The sequence below is a fragment of the Uloborus diversus genome, chromosome 1, assembly GCF_026930045.1.
Source record: "Uloborus diversus isolate 005 chromosome 1, Udiv.v.3.1, whole genome shotgun sequence".
Classification (NCBI taxonomy): domain Eukaryota; kingdom Metazoa; phylum Arthropoda; class Arachnida; order Araneae; family Uloboridae; genus Uloborus; species Uloborus diversus.
This window is the reverse complement of record NC_072731.1, coordinates 54,958,706-54,978,683: the sequence shown is the minus strand read 5'-3', so window position 1 is coordinate 54,978,683 and position 19,978 is coordinate 54,958,706. Positions and strand designations below refer to the sequence as shown.

The window sequence follows — 19,978 nt, the reverse complement described above, 5'->3', positions numbered from 1 at the left end:
GTCACATAATGGTAATTTTACAGGAGAGAGGAAAAACTTTTTTCTGGCGCATGCACGCTAATAGGCTTATACATATAATTAACTAATAAATGGAAAATCGCAATTTCCTGACTTACGTCAGTCTGACTCTAAGGTACAAAAAATATTCCAAAATTTGGATTTTAATTTATGTTCGTTTATTTGGTCCACCCAATCGGACTGCGAGGTAAAATGTTTGACTTTTGCAATTCCATTTTGAATGCATTTTTAAGATAAACTGAAATCGTGACCAATCTTTCGCTTTATTAACGTAAAATATGAACAGAAAACTGCTTCGAGTATTTGACTTTTATTATTTAAAAACTATTTTTAAATAGTCATTATGTATGAAATAACTTCTACCTAATAATAGGAAATGAGCTCGTTATCATCTAAAAACTTGAACTAATTACGATCATATACTTAATGCAATAAAAAAGCACTTCAATTAAAGCAAGAAATCGATATTGAGTAATAATAATAAAATATAAACCCACAAAATCTCGAAACGCATTTTTTAGTTTGTTTTGAATGAGTTCAACTATATAATAAGTATAAAAAACAGATTCATCGTGAAAATGAAAAAAAATATCCCATGCGAAGTGGTATGAAACAATTAACCAATCAAGACATTTTTCTGCATTTCAGATAAACAAAACACTTAAAATTCCTTGGTAACAACTCCTCCCTTTTTTTGCACTCGGTATTTCATCTACTGAGTTATTTTTTTTTTGTTGATATTTACGTATATTTTTTAAACTTTAGTGGCGATAAATACTTTGTGATTAGGAATTGTCATGAGTAATTAAAACATGCGATATTTTACTATGCAATTAAACAGAATAAAAAAACCCCTCTAAACAAAGTAATTCCGCCTGAAGGTCCTTTTTTAAAAACGTGTGTGGAAACAATCAATAAGAACGAACTTTTCTTCGTTAGTATATTCGTTACCACTAAACATGGGATATTTCAGCACTAAAGAGGTGGAGGGGGGGCAGACATCCAGCATATTTTGAATCGAAATTGATTTTTTTTGTTCTGAAAAACTTTTGTCATAAGAAAAACTTTGCAGATGAATTCCTCTTAGAATCTATCAAAATTCGTATTTGTATTCAACTCGAGGTTACGTTTTTAACCTCATTTTTTGTACGCAATTAGAAATCACATTTAAACGTAGTATCGATACAGTTTCTTCCGTTCAGTTTTATTTGAAGTCAGTTTTTTTTAAACTATGTTTTCTTTCGGCGTAAATATGAATTTTGAAAATACAAGGGCAGGTGATATGTTATACAGTCAATACATGTATAACTTGAACTATTATGAACAATGAGCTTCACATCTAATCACCAGTTATTAAATCCGTAAACCATATTGGTAGGATTCAGTAAATTACCGCCCAATAGCCAGGGCTAAAGCTGGCAGTGTATTTCATGTATATTGGTAGGACTTCGTAGAAGAAGATCAATAAATTTCAATAGTTTAAAATATTATTAAACAAAGATGCAAGTCGTTTTTAGGATTACTTAATATTCATTAAGAAAAATTCAGCCAATTAAAATGCTGAAATAATATAACCTAAACACGTTATTTCCTAGAAAACTACTTCAGTGTCAAGTAGAGAATTTGATACGCAAATTTAGTTTTCAGTCGGTCATCTAATGAACGTGTTAGACGACTAAGTCAATAAAATAGGATTCTGTTATTTTTCTTCAGTAGGTTATTGTTAATGAAATGTAACCTGCTTGTTTGATTGAATTATTATTTTCAACAAAATGTGCCCCGAATTGTTGTTCAGAAATATAAAAAAAAGTTTTCAATGGGTTTAAACCAATTGTGTCGTACTCACAAAACGCTTGATTGTACACCGTTAATTCTTCGAGTTCACCATAGTGAAAGAAAATGAGCAATTTTTGCTCATCCAAGTCGATGAAATTAATACAAAATTAAATACTCAATATTGTTATTACATAATTCATACAGTACAGTTAAAAATCACTTTTCCAAGCTATTAACTTTTTTTTTTCAATTTCCATTTAACTCTCAACACATTACAACTTACTTGTTCACAAAAGCACAAAACTAAGAGTTTAAGATCTGTACAGTACATTCGAAAAAATTCAGTAAAATTACTGTTTGCTTAGCTATGTAATGTTGAGAAACATCAAATTTTTATTTTTGAATTCATTAACACACTTTCCAACTCTAAAAACATTACATTCACACATTTTCAGTAATTTTTAACCGGATTAAAATTATCGTTTATTTTTAACAGAATTGTTCCCAGAAAAAAGCTTTTCTCGTTTTTTCTCTAAAATTTTATTTCTTGAAGAGGCTTAAAGCCAAATCAATTGATCTTAATCAAAATCTACTGAAAATGCATACCACTTTATTTGTAAAACTATCTCAAAATTGAAAATTCAAAAGTACTACATGTACAAATTGGTCAAGTAAAATAAGAAATCAGTACTACCATGAAATACTACTATGAAATTCACTTCACTAAAATCATCGAATACGTAGAAGGAAATACCATTTCAACGTCATATTCATTACTGAATTTTTTTATGATGAAGTTTTTTTAACTACAGTAAAAATTTCTACATAACTTGAAATAGAGGCATACTATATTAACTTTGGGCCACCTTTTTACGACACATACTCAGCGATCTGTATTTTTCAAGTTTAAAAGACAGAAAAAAAAACTTACATGTGAAAATTTCTTAGTTTTCAAAGCTGCTTGACTGGAAGCGATGATGAATGTTCATGGTACTCATTTTTTGGGAAGGCATACGCTAAACACAAGATTCTTCTCTTAACCAGTTTCCTTTCCAACCGAGCATTAGAGTTTGAAATTTCGAGTTAGTTTAAGTCCATTTTAGTAACTTTGAATAAGATTGTCTTCAGAATCATGTTTCAGCTTCACTTCGATAAGGTATCTGCAAAAACTTAAAAAATCTTAATACATGACCAGCAACTGATAAAATATTTGTGTTTTTGTGTCTAAAAGTCATTTTCTTCCAATGTTTGTGAATTTACGCTCAACTCAACAGCAACCACAAAAGATTATAAATTTTAATAAATTTCAAGCCTCGAGTATATTGTGTATGAAAAATCTCTTCGTCAATCAATGTAAGTATCCGTTTACTGTGTTAATGAGTGTCAAGCGGGCTTCTTGACTCATTCATCACACTTTGCAATCGTACTGCTTGGCTATGTGGCAAACCTAAAATGTTAGACATGTACTATGCGGTATTATTTCGATTCCGAGTCACAACTGACTACAACTGTTTTTATGTCGAGGACTGCATACTAAGTGCCTTGCCTCCATTATTTTATATACCGATAGATGGCAGCACCATCACCGGATCGAACAATTAATGAGAATTTAGAACTAGACCAGGAGCTAATAGTTACCTCGTGCTAGCACCCCCCAGAGGTATCGTTTCACTTGGAGGACATTGAGACCACGAGCATATTTAACGTCGCCCAGTCCCCTTTAATGACGACGGTGGATCTTCGATCATCGAGGTTCGAACTCAGGACCCTTCGACCCCGAATCCGACACTCTACCGATCGGGCTACCACGGCCCTTATGCGGTATTATGACTACGATTCTTGTTTCCGTAGATTTATCTCTCTAAAGATTGTTGATTCAAAGAATGTTGGAACGAATTTGTTGATTGATATTAACAGGCTTTTCATTCCTTTCTGATGACATTAACACAGCAGTTCGTGTTGTATTGCAAGAATTTTACCAGCTCGAATGCGTTGCTGCTTCATATTTAATCTTCAAGACGTTGAAATAACATTAAGGCTGCGTTCGGAAATAATCCACCGGTTACACCGCGTGGTAAGTCCGGTGTGGTTATAACTTATCTCGAATTTCTCTGGGAGCCTGGTAGAACAGCTGTGTTTCCGAACGCTCGTGGTTCCACCGCGGTAGTTCTAGTTCAGCAGCAAACGACGCTCCAATCAAAGCGTAACTTTCGTGATGGAAAAGTCACGGGCGTTACGATCAAAACATGAAACACGACCGGATTGGCCAATACAGACTTTGTGACGTTTCTGATCTCGCTAACCGCGTCCAGACAGCGGTGCTACAGGTTGCCTCAAGTCGACCGCTAGAAAGCGACTGCAGCGTTTCTGAACGCGGATAGGTGACTACACCGGTTCCACCGCAAGTGTCTCCGAACGAGGAGACCGATCCTTGTTTCCGAATGCACCCTTCGTGGTGACTGTACGATTCATTCAGTGCCGATAGAAAAATAACACGGAAGTGTCATGTGTACAGTAGAGAGGTAGGTTTCCTTTTTCGTTCAAATTTGATAAAGATACTTGGATATTGTTTTAATTGAAAAACTAAAAAAATTGACAAAATAATTGAAATGAAACGCTTGCTGTCAATATGCTTTATTTTTGATGTAATGTACAAGGTGTATCGAAAAGATGAAACTGATATTTTAAAATGTAAACATACAAAGGTTATGGAACAAAGTGTGAAAATTTTAAAAGTACAAACATTTCCCTGGTGGTGTCATACGCTAAAACTAGGTCAGTATATTCATTGTTTTTCTGTTACGCATGTGAGAGAATTACTTCTACATAGATTCTTTTTGTATTAAATATATTGTTTTCGCTAAATATATCATTTTCATGATTATTACTTTCACAATAGGTGTAAATGTAAAAATAGGTCGAAACAATGGTAACTAATGTTGTCTAATAAGGGCATGATTAGGGGGGGGGAGAAGAGAAACCTGTTGGTCCGGGCCCGAACCTGAAGGAGCCTGATGTTTTTTAAATGAGGGGTGAAATATATGTAGAGACGTAGGTGAAAACAATATGGAGGGGGACCCGTAAAATCAGTTGTGACGGGCATCAAAATTTCCACTCCCTTGGTGTCTACTTTGGTGACTTTTTGTTGTTAATTATTAATATTAAATACTTTACAGAAAACAGCTACTTTTGTCTCATTTCTGCCATCATATATATACAATGCATAATCACAACTTGAATGACTTTAAAGCTATTTTAAAGCAGCAAATGCACTTTGCTGTTTGTCTTGTGTGACTGTTAGTGTGCCACAATGAAATGCCCATCCAGAAACATTGAAATTCAGCATTAGATAACCGTATGAGGCAGTGAGAAGCTAAGGGATGTAAGTGGACATTTTGAAGTTTCGAGTAAAACGCGTTTAAAGAAAACGCGTCCTAGGTAGGCTTCCATTGAAAAGATTTTCTAAATCATGCTGTATAACGGCTCTATCCGGGCTAATAGTACTATTTCTTGCCCCTAGACAGAGAAAAGGTTCTTCTACCATTTGTACTGGGCCTTGCGACATTAAAACTAAATAAACAAACCAACCAACCATTCGTACTGGTTATCTCCAAATTTTTAATTTTGCCACATACATCCCTCTGCTTCTCACTGCCTTATATATTAATTAACTATGTAAGGGAAGAAACAACCAAAAACTTCAAGTCTGGAAACCAAACAAACACCAAAAAGAAAAAAAAAAGAAACTATGCAGTTTTTGCTTCATATGTTTTCAAGACAAAGAGATCTGAAGTGACATTCGTAGTAAATGTATGCAAGTTTTTTTTAATTCACATAATGAAAGTTATGCAGAAAAAAAAAGATTGAGCAATAGGTTTAATAAGCCACGTTCGTTGTAGAATTTTAGAAACTTAATATTTTAAATGAAAAACTAATTAAGCAAAGAAGTTCTACTAAACCGGAGCAAGACGAGCTTAATTAATCTTAATTAGGAGTAATATATTGCTTCATGTTTGAAGTAACTCTCTTTATCACAAACACTCAGACTTTCAATAATTTTGCCCTTTTTCAACAAATCAAGTAATTTATAGCATACTTAAAGTGCATGCTAAATTTACTTTTCCTTCTAGCAAAAATCATTTTCATCTGTTTTTCCAGAAAAAAAAATCGTCTTTAAATTAAGGTTTTTTTTTTCTTCACTTGAAAATCACATTTGACTTGATTCTACGACTGAAGTAATTGAATGAATTCATTATACGCTATTGAACTGCCGAAAATAATAAAAAGTTAAAGTAAAAAATATCCTACTGTTAAATTAAAATTAATAAAATACTTCCTAAAATTCATCTCATAAACATAATACGTTAGCGACCGTATGTTGAAAAACGTCAAAAGGGGAAAAAATAGTTAAATTAAAATGAGAAATTGATAGTGAATGGAAATATGATTTTTAATTAAATTTCTTCCATTCCGATTCCTTAACTTAAAACTTCAAAGAGAAAAAAAGCTAATTGACTAAATGAATAAGACAAGGTGCAAAAAATTAGGAATTGAATAATTACACAATTAAAGGTATTTTGTAAAATTTGAGATAGAGAAATAATGAGAAAAATAGCTTTCAGTAGAAAATTTTCACGAACTAAAGTTAGTTAACGAGTTTTTCTTTAATACATATTTTTTTTCGTCAGTAAATCATTTACAGTTAGTGATTATTAAAACAAAAAGCAATTGAAACAGTTTTATAAAAAATGCAGGGAGATTTTAATAGAGTTTATTCGTTAACACTTTGAGTTTGAACAATGAATATGGATTGAGTTTCATACACACATTTATTTTTTTCTGAATTTTTATATTAAAGAAAAGCAAGAGGTTGGCCTTGATAGTCACGTGTTAACTACAGTTACTCTATAAATATGTGCAAATTTTGAAAATTCCTAAAAAACAAAAATCACTGAACAGATTGCATAACAATTTAAAACTTTTGTGGACTCAAAGTTTTAAAGAGTTTTTTTTTTTTCCCAGTGGGGCTGTGTAAGAGGAATGATTGGTCTTTACAAGACTTAGGGCTAAGGCAGAACTACTGCAATGGCAAAATAATAATGAACATCTGAGTCAAAAACAATGTGTACTGTGTAAAAGAAGAGTGTGTCTATACCTGTATACAATGTATAGTCTTTGTAACGTCGTGTAATAAGTGCAGTTTAAATTATCTAAATGTTTTTTATCTTTCATATGTTGCTCCTTTCCTGCAACAGCTCAATAACTCAAAATAAATAATCTTTAAGTTAATACTGCACAGTAGTTGCAATTATTTCTTTAATATTAAATCAACCATCATAACTTTCAGCTACCACGTTGGTTATGCAAATGAGTGATATGTAAACATTATATTATGAGTCTGTAATCATAATCAAAATCATAATCGGTATATTATAATCATATTCGATTACATTTTCTACATAATCGAATCGTTGTTGTAATCGTAATTACGTTTTGACATAGGATTATAATCGTAATCATAATTGTAATCCCTCCTTTTTTCATGGTCGTCATCATAATCGTAATCGAATACATTCCCTCATAATTGACTACAAGCCTGGTACCAATTGAAAGAAGGAGTTTTTATGCGTCTCATGAAATTTGTTGCGAACTTCCAAATTATCCAAAATCTTTTTAAAAAAGAGCTGGTTATGATAGTCTTTTAGTAATTATTATCTGTAGTTCTTTGTAGGACATTAACGCATCAATGACACTCGCGTAACTTCCATGACGGGATCTTTCTTCACTAACAAATCAAAAAGATCATTTGCCATTGGAAAAGAATAGCTCACATATTTCAATGTGAAAGATAAGGGCTGTATGCCGATGATGTCGGTATGCTCGTTGGTTTCGTTCTTCTTTGTTATTTCTAAAAGCTTTTCTTCCGATGAGCTCTGAATTGTTTCAGTTTAATTTTTACTTCCAGAAAGAGTTCTCGAACTATTCGAAAAAAAAAAATGTCTCCAGTGGTTCAGCTCGCTTATTAGCACGCCAAAATGCAGCCTATTGTATATTATATGAAATCTCAAAAGTTTGGATTTAGAAGTAGGAAAAATTTTATCTGTTATCAACGCCCCATTCGCATAAAGTAAGAACTCAACCGCGTAAAACAAAATAAAGGCGCCAAGTCTTAAACCGTGTATAACCAAATCCCCGTAAAAGAAACCGGTATAAATTGAGGGTCTACTGTATGTATATATTTGTTTTGTTAAACTGAACACAAATCGTAAATACTTTCATGCAAGGTTTTCTCAATTCTTTTCAGAATCTCTTATCGAAAGCACATCATTTTTATCTACATATTTTTCCGACTTTTTTGTTGACTTTCAAATTTCTCTTATTTTTCCCAGATCATTGAAATCATTTTACGACCCCTAATTTACATTATTATTTTGTGAAATGCAGACACATTTTATTTCATTATGCTATGCTTGAACTGTCAAGTCGTGTATTCAATTTCGTTTGACACAAAATTCTGTTTTTGCAATTTATCCTGAGTCAGAGAAAACTATAATTCATAACTGTTATTTCTAAAAAGGGCTATTTCGAATGTCAAAAACAAACTGTGGTTTGAAACGTAATTCAGTTTTTAATTCCGTTTTGATGAAAATTTATCGCAAGCCTTTTCTGCCACTGTTTAAATATCTGTCGTATCTAAGACACATTTTAAAGCAATTTTTAAGAAGATTTCTAAAATCTCTCTTACGATGAGAGAGAGAGAGAGAGAGAGAGAGAGAGAGAGAGAGAGAGAGAAATAAATTTAGATTTCTATTCAGACGATAGTTTTTTCCATTGATTTTGAAAAAGCTATTAAAAATTAGGAAAAGTATTTCAAAATGCAATTGGCTACATGTGCTCTAAAATATAAATGAAACAGATACAAAAGAATGGAAATTGTCGGGAAATTGATAGAAAAAAATGTGATAAATGAAAGATAAATGAAATTGTCAAAATTGTTCTATCTGAAATTTATTAAATTCTTATTCAATATCTTTAGCGATTTACGTCTTAAATGTTAACATTGTATCCTTTTAGATAAAGTATTTTTATGACAACGGAGAAATATATAGTCACCTGCACATTGTACCTATCATTCGTACTGTGCCTAAATAACGTTCTGTGTAGCATACACCATTTTCGGAAGTAAACAAACAGGCGAAAACTTGCCCAATACAGTTGTAATTTAATTCCGGAATCAACATATTTGACCTTTGCTGATTTAGATTATTTTGACTCTAGTACGGCAAAACTTATTAGGTTTTCTCAATCCAATCTGTTTTATTTATAACGGATTTGCTAAGAAAAATGTCTTCTTCAATTTCGTTTTTATTGTGATTTATCCTTTCGAAGTTTAAAAAATAATGAGAATATTAAGTCCTACTGAAAGCTTCTTTATGCATCGTCTCTAACCAAAGTAGAGTTGTGGTAACGTGGCCGCAGTAAATATTTAAAAACCGTGGCGTGAGAGCTATTTTCGAAATTCCATTTAAAGGTAACGATTCAACCAAGTAAATACATTAGGCTACCAAGAACATTAAAAGTTGCATTGAACTTTAAAATAACCCACTTATTCCATTTTTTGTCGAAAATTTCGCAAAGCTTAACATTGCCTTATTAGGTTATAAGTTGGCGCATTTTTAATCTTGGGAATTTTTTTTTTTAATATTTGACAAAAAAATCGCTTAAAAAGAGAAACTTATCACAACGTGGAACATGCCAAATTGGCGAAAAAAATCCCACAGTTGAAGTAGCTGTTGCATTTTTGCACCTAATTCTTTAATGTTTTTGCTTTAAATAAGACTTTTTATGTCGGTAAATGACTTTTTTTTAATTTTAGCGGATTGTTTTACATTTCTAAATTCTACTATAGGTGGCTTGGCAAAACTAGTTACTTTCAACTCTGGAGAATATTTTTAAAGCTCCTTATTTTCTAATTTTACATTTTAACAAATCTCTTTATTATTCATTAATGACTCGATATATTTTTCATCTAATTATTTTACATGTTAATTGAGCATTTAAAGTTGATTTAGTGAATTATTTTAAATTGTTTTTTCATGCTATTTAATATCATTTTTTTTTTCATTTGGCAGATTGTTTTACTTTTAAAGGTTAGTGGAATTTTCTTCATTTTAAAGGCACTTTTATTTGTTTCTATTGTTTTGCTTAAAGGTTCATTAAAAAAACAAATTAATGTACGGTATTGCCAAAAAAGCAGTTTTTATAATTTTGACCAAGCACGGTAAGAATGAATAAAAGGAAAAACAATAGCAGCGATTAAAACTGCCGTGGTGAATCTGTAATGGCTTTTCAAAAATTTGGCATGTTCTACGTTATGATAATTCCCCGTTAAAAGGAAGATTCCGATAATTGGGAAATTGGCGATTTAGATCTATTGGCGTCAAATTTTTTTCACGAACGCCAGCGCAAGGAATGTTTTTCCTTTACATACCCAAACAAACAGTAGCAGGGGAAAATCAACGAGCATTCGGTTATCAATGAAACAACGTGGTTACCAAATTAAAATCAATCAAAATTTTGACTAACATGCCAATTTCTCAAATATCAAAATGTTGCCATCTGGTGACCTAAACATTTTTCTCTTTTCTCACGTTAATCAAGTAAACAAGTCGGCATGCGATATTAAAACTAAACCTATAGAACAATAATGGCTATCAAAATTCAAAATGTAATTTAATTATAATGAAAGTTATTTAATAAAAGAGATGTACGGGTCAAAATAAAGTTGTAGAAAACTTCTTAATTTAGCCGTAAGGCTTTAGTATTATTCGGCCGGGTAACAGTCGGCCGGGTTGGCCGACTGTTTTGGGTAATAACTCGGCAATGTCTTGTGTTTTAGTTGTCCTTTACAGTTTTTGTGCGATTCTGTGTTTAGGATTTTAGTATATGCCTTGCCAAATGTGACAAATTGTTACCTTTTCAGACAAAAGTTGCCAATGCGGTGATTGTACTAAAGCTATTCCTAGCGTTACAGCGTACTTTGCATGGAAATCATACATGCATATTCGTAAAGTCTACATCGTTTCAGTATTTTGTTATGTACAGCGAAACTAAAAATTGTTCCTTTATTGGTATTTCAAAAAGAAAGAAAGAAAAAAATCTCTTACCTAGACGCAGACTTTAAAAAATGCAACGGATATTGAAATATAAACAAAATTGAGGTGTAATTTTGCGAGTTATAGTGCATGATGTAATTTAGGAATGTATAGCATACATAGAACATGGGTTGCAATTCCTCAGTAGTTACAAAACTTTTAATGTTTATTTTATGTTTTCAACAGTTGAATTATTTACTTGTCAACATCTTGGGTTTTGAAGAATTCTGAAACTAAACATAGTTTTAGTTGATGCTAAGTTAAATATACCACGCCAACTACTTTTCAAAATATAGCATGACAATATCAAGCTTTTCTCGCAATTTACTTTTGTGTCTGCAAAATTAACAAAAAATAGTCCATATACGGCAATTCATCAATTAAAAATCGTGTTTCGACGATTAGTCAGCATAGTAAACTTGAACACTAAAAAAGTTGAAATTTCTAGATACTTTTTCTTGTATCGATTGAATAATGTCTAGCTCAATACCAGTTCAATGGAGTTAATGTCATACATATACTTGCTGAGCTTCGGACGTCTTCTCGGATACTGACGAGCCATTAAACAATTCATCCTTGTCTTGTTGTAAGAATAAGAGCAACTATCAATCCATATAATCCAAGCACTTCTGCAAAGATGAGTATAAGTATCATCCCGACGTATAGTTTTGGCTGCTGAGCTGAGCCTCTTACTCCAGCATCTCCAACGATGCCAATAGCGAATCCAGCGCCTAGTCCGCTGAGTCCAACGCTTAGTCCTGAACCTAAATGCAAGAAGCCTTTAAAGAGTGTGTATCCTCTTTTCACTGGATCAATGCTGTTTGCAATTAAAACTGCAACAACAAGGCCGTAAATACCAATTATGCCAGCCATGACAACAGGAATTATAGATTTCATGATGATTTCCGGTTTTCTAACTCCCATGGCTGAAATTCCAACGCCAGACTTTGCTGTTCCGTACGCTGCTCCAAGAGCACAAAGCGCCATTGCTGATGTTGCTCCCATAACTCCAAAGAAAATGCTATATTCAGGAGATTCTATTTTCGGATCCATAGCCTTTTTGATAACTGTTTCGGGGCAAGAAAAACTAAAATCTCTCAAACATAAATAACAGTCATAACTTAGGCTTTTTGAAAAGTTTGAATACTCAGCTTACGAAACATTATGCAAGAAAGAAATACTCGCGTTATATATCAGTTGAAAATAATGAAAAAAGCGGACTGTTAATTTCGGAAATAGTTTTGTTTCTCGTTTCATTATCGTTGGAGTGATTATTACAAGAAAGTTTGAATGTTTCTAGCGTAAGGCTGAAATTGATCACAAACGATTTTGCACCAGTAGTAGTTAACTTATCGTATCGAGCCATCACCACACTAGCGTGACGGTGATCAAGCTCTGCCTTACAAAGAACATTTAAGATATCCTCATACATATAACAGCTGATGATCGAGTATTGCGCGTGTTCCAACAATGAAACACGCGCCACGGCATGATGATTTGATAATATGTTTTGGTAATGTTCAACATGCAGGGAAAGCCTTTATTGTGACCTGGCTGAACCCAATCCAGTAACTTAACTGTTTTACTATTAAGACTCATTTCAGGGAAATGAAGAAACGAAAAAATGGTCAGCAATGAATGCTACCTACGGGAGTTATGGGTTAATCCACTAGAGTTAGGGTTACAATTTCAACTATCCAAATATCACCGAACAAGCAATGGCTTCGTTCAAATGTAATGCCCCTATATATACGAGCCGACGAATCAGCTTAAAATCAGCCATTTTGGATCGGAGCACGTGTTTGAGTGGTTGTCTTTTCTAGCAAGTTATCGCGTTTGGTGATTTTCACTGCGAGCAATTATTAGCGGCACGTGAATTGTTTACTAAATAAAATATTGCTTTTGACCAATTTGGCAAAACCCGAAACTTTGCTCTGGTAACCCTAGTTCCACAACAATGAAAAATCCGAACCATAATATCTGAACTTAAACTGATGCGGCTCTATTCAAATGTAGAAGAAATTTTCACCCGTCATAACTTGATGGGCGATTTTCTAGTTAATACATAATAGTTTAGCGAAAAAATAAATTCTTTTCATCTCCAGAATCCGATGCATAAGTTAAAAATTAAAGATATTTATTCTCTGGAAATGGTAAAAAAATGGAAGCTATAAGTAATAATTTATGTTTTGTTGCTTTTTTGGTAGAATGCTGAAAACGTTTCCTTTTAAATCAAGCAAAGGTATCTCAGCAGATGATGCTTTTCTTTGATAATAGTCATCTGTTAGTTTTTCAGTTTAATAGTCCATAGACTAATAATGAAAGATTCTTACTATTAGTCTATGGTATAGTCTGACCATCGATGAGATAAAAAGCGAAAATGCGCTTTACATTTACCTGAGTCACATAGAAATGAACGAAACACACGCATAGATTTTTTCCATTTCCCCTCATTCCAATTGAACAGTCCTAAGTGGTAGCTTGCGGATTACACCTATTAATAACACAATATCATAATCTTTATTATTAGTCTATGGCTAATTCCATGACAAGCATGGCTAGATAGTTCATGGAATATTTCAAAAAGTAGGATTCTTGGCAATTTTCCAATTAAAATAGCGAATATTATTTTTTAAGAGCCTATTAATGGTTTTGCGTCATAGAATTTGCAAATTTTCTCAATTGACGACAAAGCTCTTTGGCACACAAAGTTTATTTCCATTAATGATTGCACTCCATGATTACGCTCCCCGGATTGATTTCTAAAATAGGGAAATTAGCCGTCTTTATTCATTGGGATCAAACTTCGACAGCAATGCCTACGTGAGTAATGTTTTTCGTCTTGCACACGTAAAAAATGAGTAGGGAAAATCTACTCTGGTGTAAAATATTATTAGAATTTTATGATTTGGTTAATTATGTACAGAACTACTGGACCGATTTTAATGAAATTTGGTTTGTACATACATTGAAACAATACAAACCAAGTAGCAATCTAAAATTTTAAACTACACTCGCACGGTCATAAAAATTATCACACCTCACACCCCTCCATGTCTTTGAGAGAGGCTCTTGACAGTTGCGAGGAATAGAGATGTGGTCTTGAAGCTCTATGCTCACTTCTGAAGACGTACTGTTAGTCCTAAGGTAATTTTAATGGATGTTAACGCAATGCCGCATAGATTTCTTCTGGTCGGTGAATTTCTGGAAGAGGAGGATATTCACTGGAGGGTTTTGCCAAGCAGATCTCTAGACTCCATTTTGAGCAAAGAGAAAAGGCAAATCAAAAGCATAAATTATCAAATAAGAAATTAATGCCTCATCCAATGAGGATTTAGGTAAAAACGCATACAGTGTGAACTATACCTTTGAATGTACTTTTGCATGGCCACACTTGATTCTTATAGGCCGTGACAATCGCTGAAACTCATGGCAGCAAAGAGGGCGATGAGTATTCCCTCCTATTAAATCAAGGGTAAAAAGTCTGGACATAAATTATTATATTGGTCTTAACCCTACAGGCAATCCCTGTTTTTCAGTGTTTTACAATCAAAATGCCCACTGATTGGTGGATACACAGGATTGAATTCAGCAACTCTTACGGTCAAAATGGGCGACATGCCATTGATTGGTGGATACACAGGATTGGGTTCAGCGCCTCTTGCGGTCAAAATGGGCGACATGCCATTGATTGGTGGATACAAAGGATTGGGTTCAGCGCCTCTTGCGGTCAAAATGGGCAACATGTCATTGATTGGTGGATACACAGGATTGGGTTCAGCGCCTCTTGCGGTCAAAATGGGCGACATATGCAGTTTCGCATTTTTTGAGAATTTCAAGAGCAGATCATCTTAGGCTACTAGTTGCTTCAGTTTAACGCAGAAAAGTCATACATTGTCTAGGCCCGTAAGGCGTAAGCGAATTAAGTGCGGCCATCATTTTTGCTTCGAAGAAGCCCGAAAATGGCAGATGAAACGCCAACCATTAACTTCCTGATTTGACAAAGGTGCACAAGCCCATAATATTTTTTCTTATAGACCGGAATCGAAATACGAAAAGAAAAATTTCAGAACAACTGGCAGTTTTGCTTACACTAGACCACTGCTAACTAAGAAAAAACCTTTTTATGTTTTTTTCTTTTTCCTTTTTAAAGTTGAATTTTATCTGCGAGCGACCAATGTGTAGCTCTAGCTACTGTTTTGGGCGGATTCTGCTATCAGATCAAGACAGATATTCGTATAAAAGGAAAAAAAATCTTTCTTAAACTCATTTTAAATCAATATTTTTAATAGACAATTGGAGCATTAACCATCATGACTATTTTGTACAAGGGGGGACCAAGCACTAACCCACAGTACTACATACACAGTTTCCATTAGAATGCTTTGTGATTGGATGATCGTTTCTCTCGCTGACCAGACACTAAGTTATAGACATAGTATTTCTTCATCACTATTACAGAAAGAATTGGTTCCATGCCCCCCCCCCCCAAAAAAAAAAAAAAAAAAAACTGAACAGCTCTGTCTATCTACGCCTGGGGAAATGAAACAAGGTTGACAAAACAATGTCGCCAACAGTTGTATTTTGACTCGTAAATCAGCCCTGTTTGACTTTCATTGGTTTTGTTATTTTGACATAAAAAAAAAAATCTTTACAGATGAAGATCCAAGATTTTAATTTTTTCATTGATTAAAAAAATCGTTCATTTAAATATCACAAAGCATTTAGCCTTTTTTGAGATCCAAATTACTTTTATAATGCATTTTATTTTTCAAAGTTTGGGAAATAATGCGAGAAAACTTGCTCTTAATCTCATGTAAAACGCAAATTGCAGTATTCTGCACTTCATTTTTCCCTTTATCTTGAATACTCTTTCTATGTCGTGTTCTAACAGAACATGAATAAACCATGAGCACTCTCACATATTTTCGAAATTTTAAAATGAGGCATTTTCTTGAATATGCAGTTGCTATACGAGGTAATAAATTTTGTATGAAAAAGCAAGAACTTGCATGCTAGAAAACCATTCACTTTATGAACCGGCATCAATTCTGTATTGTTTTTGGGTTTTCCTAAGGTAAAACATGCCGTTAGAACAATGCAAATATATTTCAAAATTACACTTAACTTGCTCAATTCAAGAACATTTTTTTTTAAAGTTTGTAATAGTAAATAAACTAAAGTGTAATTTTTAAGCGATTTTGAAAAAAAAAAAATTAAACAAGCTTTAGCTAAATGCATTTTTTTTATAAAAAAAAAGCTGTTCCTTAAAAGATTTTCCCATAGTTCTTTGTAAATATTCCATTGTATTGCAAAGGGGTTGTTTCCATCAGACAAAAGTACTACTTTTAGTCACTTAAGTTGATAGAATGAGGAAAAAAAAAACATGGAGAGAGGAAAATCTGTTCCCCCCCCCCCAAAAACGTTAAATATCTAATTAATTTTTTAAAATGTCCAATTTTTCAAAAAAAAAAAAAAAAAGTGGCGACTTTAGTGCGCTACTCCACGGGCCATCTGAATGCTTACGCTTGCTGTCTATCTATCGTGTTTCCAGGTAATGATAACTCAAAAGCGAATTAAATACTATTGCACTCTATGCTTGCTATCAACCATATCGTTGCCAGTACATGTGAGTAAAGAAGGGAATTAAATATTGCGCTCTGCATTAATGGCATTAGTGAATGGCATTTCAACACTTGTGATGTCATATTCAGAAGCGTAAAAAGAAAATTGAATCCGTACACCGATTGAAATATTTTTTAAAAGCATTGAACTTTATCAAATTATATAAAAAATGGTCAAAATCAATGTTTTTCAGCATGCTCTTTCAGAAAAAAAAAATACTTATAAAATTTCGGAAACGACCCTATTGTATATTAATGTATTTTTTTGACCTGTATTATAAAAATATTTAGGTGAATCGCAGCATGTCAATGATATCGCCGCATCCTAATTTCTTCATGCAAAATACAAAGCATTTTATGCACGAAAGGCAAAGTTTTCTATGATACTTCGACAAAAATTGATTTTAATATCAAGTAGTTCATTCTCATTTCGCTGACTTTTCAAGTAATTTTAAATTAAAAATCAAAATCCTTTTTATTTTATTAACACGCTTTTATTATCTTCACCTGTATGTATGTATGTATCTTGTAACGGAATCTTGCAGCTCAAATTTCGCCCACTTCCTGCGATCGGATTCTTTTGAAATTTGGCACACGACCTCAGACCCGATGACAATGCAATGTTCTGTAATCAAATTAATTAATTAACTCTTTTAATTATTAGTTTCCTCCAATTTTAATCAATATTTTGGCATAAATCCAACAATGTGAAAAAGGAAAAATTTAAAAAAATACATTAAAAAATGCTCGCAAAAATTATTTAAAAATATCTACAAAAACCTATAATTTTTCTGCATCAGACAAAATTTGTTCCAATGTTCCAAGGTAATTAGAACATGGAATATAATTGTTTTAAACTAATTTCAAGCCAAAATTTAGGTGAGCCTTCAATTGGAAATTCATTGCTGATCAGACCATTGTTAAACAAAACTTTTATTCAAATGCATCTCAAATTTTCAAAGTAATATAAATATGATTTCCGCAAACATACATCGATGACTCACGGTAGCTTCCCATCGGGGTGCCCTAGTCATAACTTTAAAATATTACCTCGCACTCGTTTTATAAATAATTTCGTCAATTCTGGATAAATATTTCAACTGTATATATAAATGCATCTGAAGTAATTACAATTTTGCCTGATAATTCTCCACTCATAAGACTAAAAAACAGAAAAATCAAATAATAGTTTAAAAAACTGAAAAAAAAAAAAAAAAAAACACGCTTTCGTAGCAAAATGAACTAAAAAGTGAAAAATAATCTTTGGATGATAGCAGTTGACCAATTAACTTAATTTTAATGTAATACAAAAAAGCGTGGGGGCTTATCAGTTGTCTTGAATTTCTTCCATTTGTTGTCCAAGCAAAAATGTAAATAGACAGCGCCCCACGCATTTTTGTATTACATTAAAATTAAGTAATTGGTCAACTGCTATCATCCAAAGATTATTTTTCACTTTTTAGTTCATTTTGCTACGAAAGCGTGATTTTTTTCAGTTTTTTAAACTATTATTTTATTTTCTTGACGAGCTTTCAAACTGAAAAACATATTGACAAAGATGTTTCTTCAGTTGTAAAGGGTTCGGGTTTCAAAAGAAGTATTTTTTGAGTTCAATATAGTTCTGTACAAAATATATTACTCTTATTTTTACATCCAAAATGTATGATGAATACGCATTTTGATATAGCTTGACCATGAAAAAAAAACGGATGGCCTTGAAGCCAAAACATCATTTGTAATAGGTTTTTTTGTATTAGTTTGGGATAGATAGGTAACGCGCGTGTTGTTATATGTTTTGGTAATGTTTAACATGTAGGGAAAAGGTTTATTGTGACAAGACTGGGCTCGATCCGGTAACTTAACTGTTTTACTGCTAAAATCATCATTTCAGGGGAATGAAGAAACGAAAAAAGGGTCAGCAATGGACGCTACCTACTGGAGTTTAGGGTTAATCCTCTGAAGTTAGGGTTACAATTTCAACTATCAAAATATCGCCAAACAGGCAATGACTTTGTTTAAATGTAGAAGCAATTTTCACCCGTCATGCCTTGACGGGCGATTTTCTAATAATTATTAGTTTTTAGTTGATATTTTCGCCCATTATTATCAAAGGATTTTGTTAAATAGCCAAGTAAAAAGATGGAAAATTACGAACCTATTGCTACATCGTTCCATGGTCAGTTCACTAGCATTCGGAAGAAGTAACTCGGACATAGATACATACATTAGGTACATACGGTCAATTTTTTAATATATATGATTTTGCCTCAATAGATATGATTTATTTCAGTATTTACTATGCACATGATAATTACAATGGGTTTAAATACAGGAGGATATGTATTTCAACCTACATAAAATTAGATAGTTTTGATATGTTATATAAATCTAGTCCCTTACAACACAAGTTCTAGGAAACAAATATTTTGAATCTAAACATTTTAAAACCTGATGAATGAGGTACGGATCTATCTACCTTGGGAATTTCCTCTTATCTTAAGACCTTTTGCACCAGAAAGCAGATTCAATTTTGCCATCTCCTTTAGATTTAACTTATGAAGAATCAGATAAAACTAGACCTAAATTTGTATCGAAAGAGAAGTCCAATTAGTTTGCAAACTGATGTAAGCAAAGAAAATCCCTAATTGCTTTTAGCTTTTCATGGTTTTATTTCTAGAAACTTGAAGTTCCGAGTGAGGCAAGATTTCTCCGAAATTTTAACTCGGGCTGTAGTATAAACCACTTAAATTTTGAAAAGCAGTTTTTAACAAATGATGCTGTAGGTATGAGTGTATGTTATTAATTAGCTTCGAATGTTACATGGATCGAGGGGAAGATTAAATTTTAATTTCATTGCGCATAACACAATTGTTACTTCCAAAGGTACTTTCGCAACAGGCAATTATTATAATGCGTATGGCCAAAGATTTGTTTCGTTTATCGTACCTAATTCGTAATTATTAGGAACTGCTTTGTGATCATGCAAATTACTACAAATAACTAACTAGAATATGCTTTGTTTGATAAATGTTAAGGTAGTTAGACCTTTCCGTATAAAGCCGAATAAGATTTTTCTAGTAACGGTTTGAAAAGTTTTTGTATAACACTTGGCCCATTATTACTTGAAAATAACGTAATACGAATTTTATGTTTTGTTAAGAGAAGGGCATTTTGATTCAGATTTTAAAATGTTGAATGCTTCGCAGTAAAGGGTAGCTTTTCGTCTATTATATTAACACTAGAAAATCGCCTGTCATGGTATGACGGGTGCAAATCGCTTCTTTATTAGCAAGATTTCCCTTAAACTTTGACATGTTCAAATAGATACATATAAGAGAGAAATGTAGTATGATATTCAAAGCAGTTGCATTTTGGATCTCGTTCTGCTTTGTTAAAACAATCACT

General features: G+C 32.8%; 1 protein-coding gene across 1 annotated transcript; it reads right to left on the bottom strand.

Annotated features, from left to right (window-relative positions):
- Window positions 1-11,519: 11,519 nt before the first annotated feature.
- Window positions 11,520-12,002, bottom strand: LOC129221246 (V-type proton ATPase 16 kDa proteolipid subunit c-like). Its single transcript, XM_054855737.1, has one exon. The coding sequence runs from the start codon at window positions 12,000-12,002 to the stop codon at window positions 11,520-11,522; it is 483 nt and encodes a 160-aa protein (XP_054711712.1).
- Between the last annotated feature and the right edge of the window lie 7,976 nt (window positions 12,003-19,978).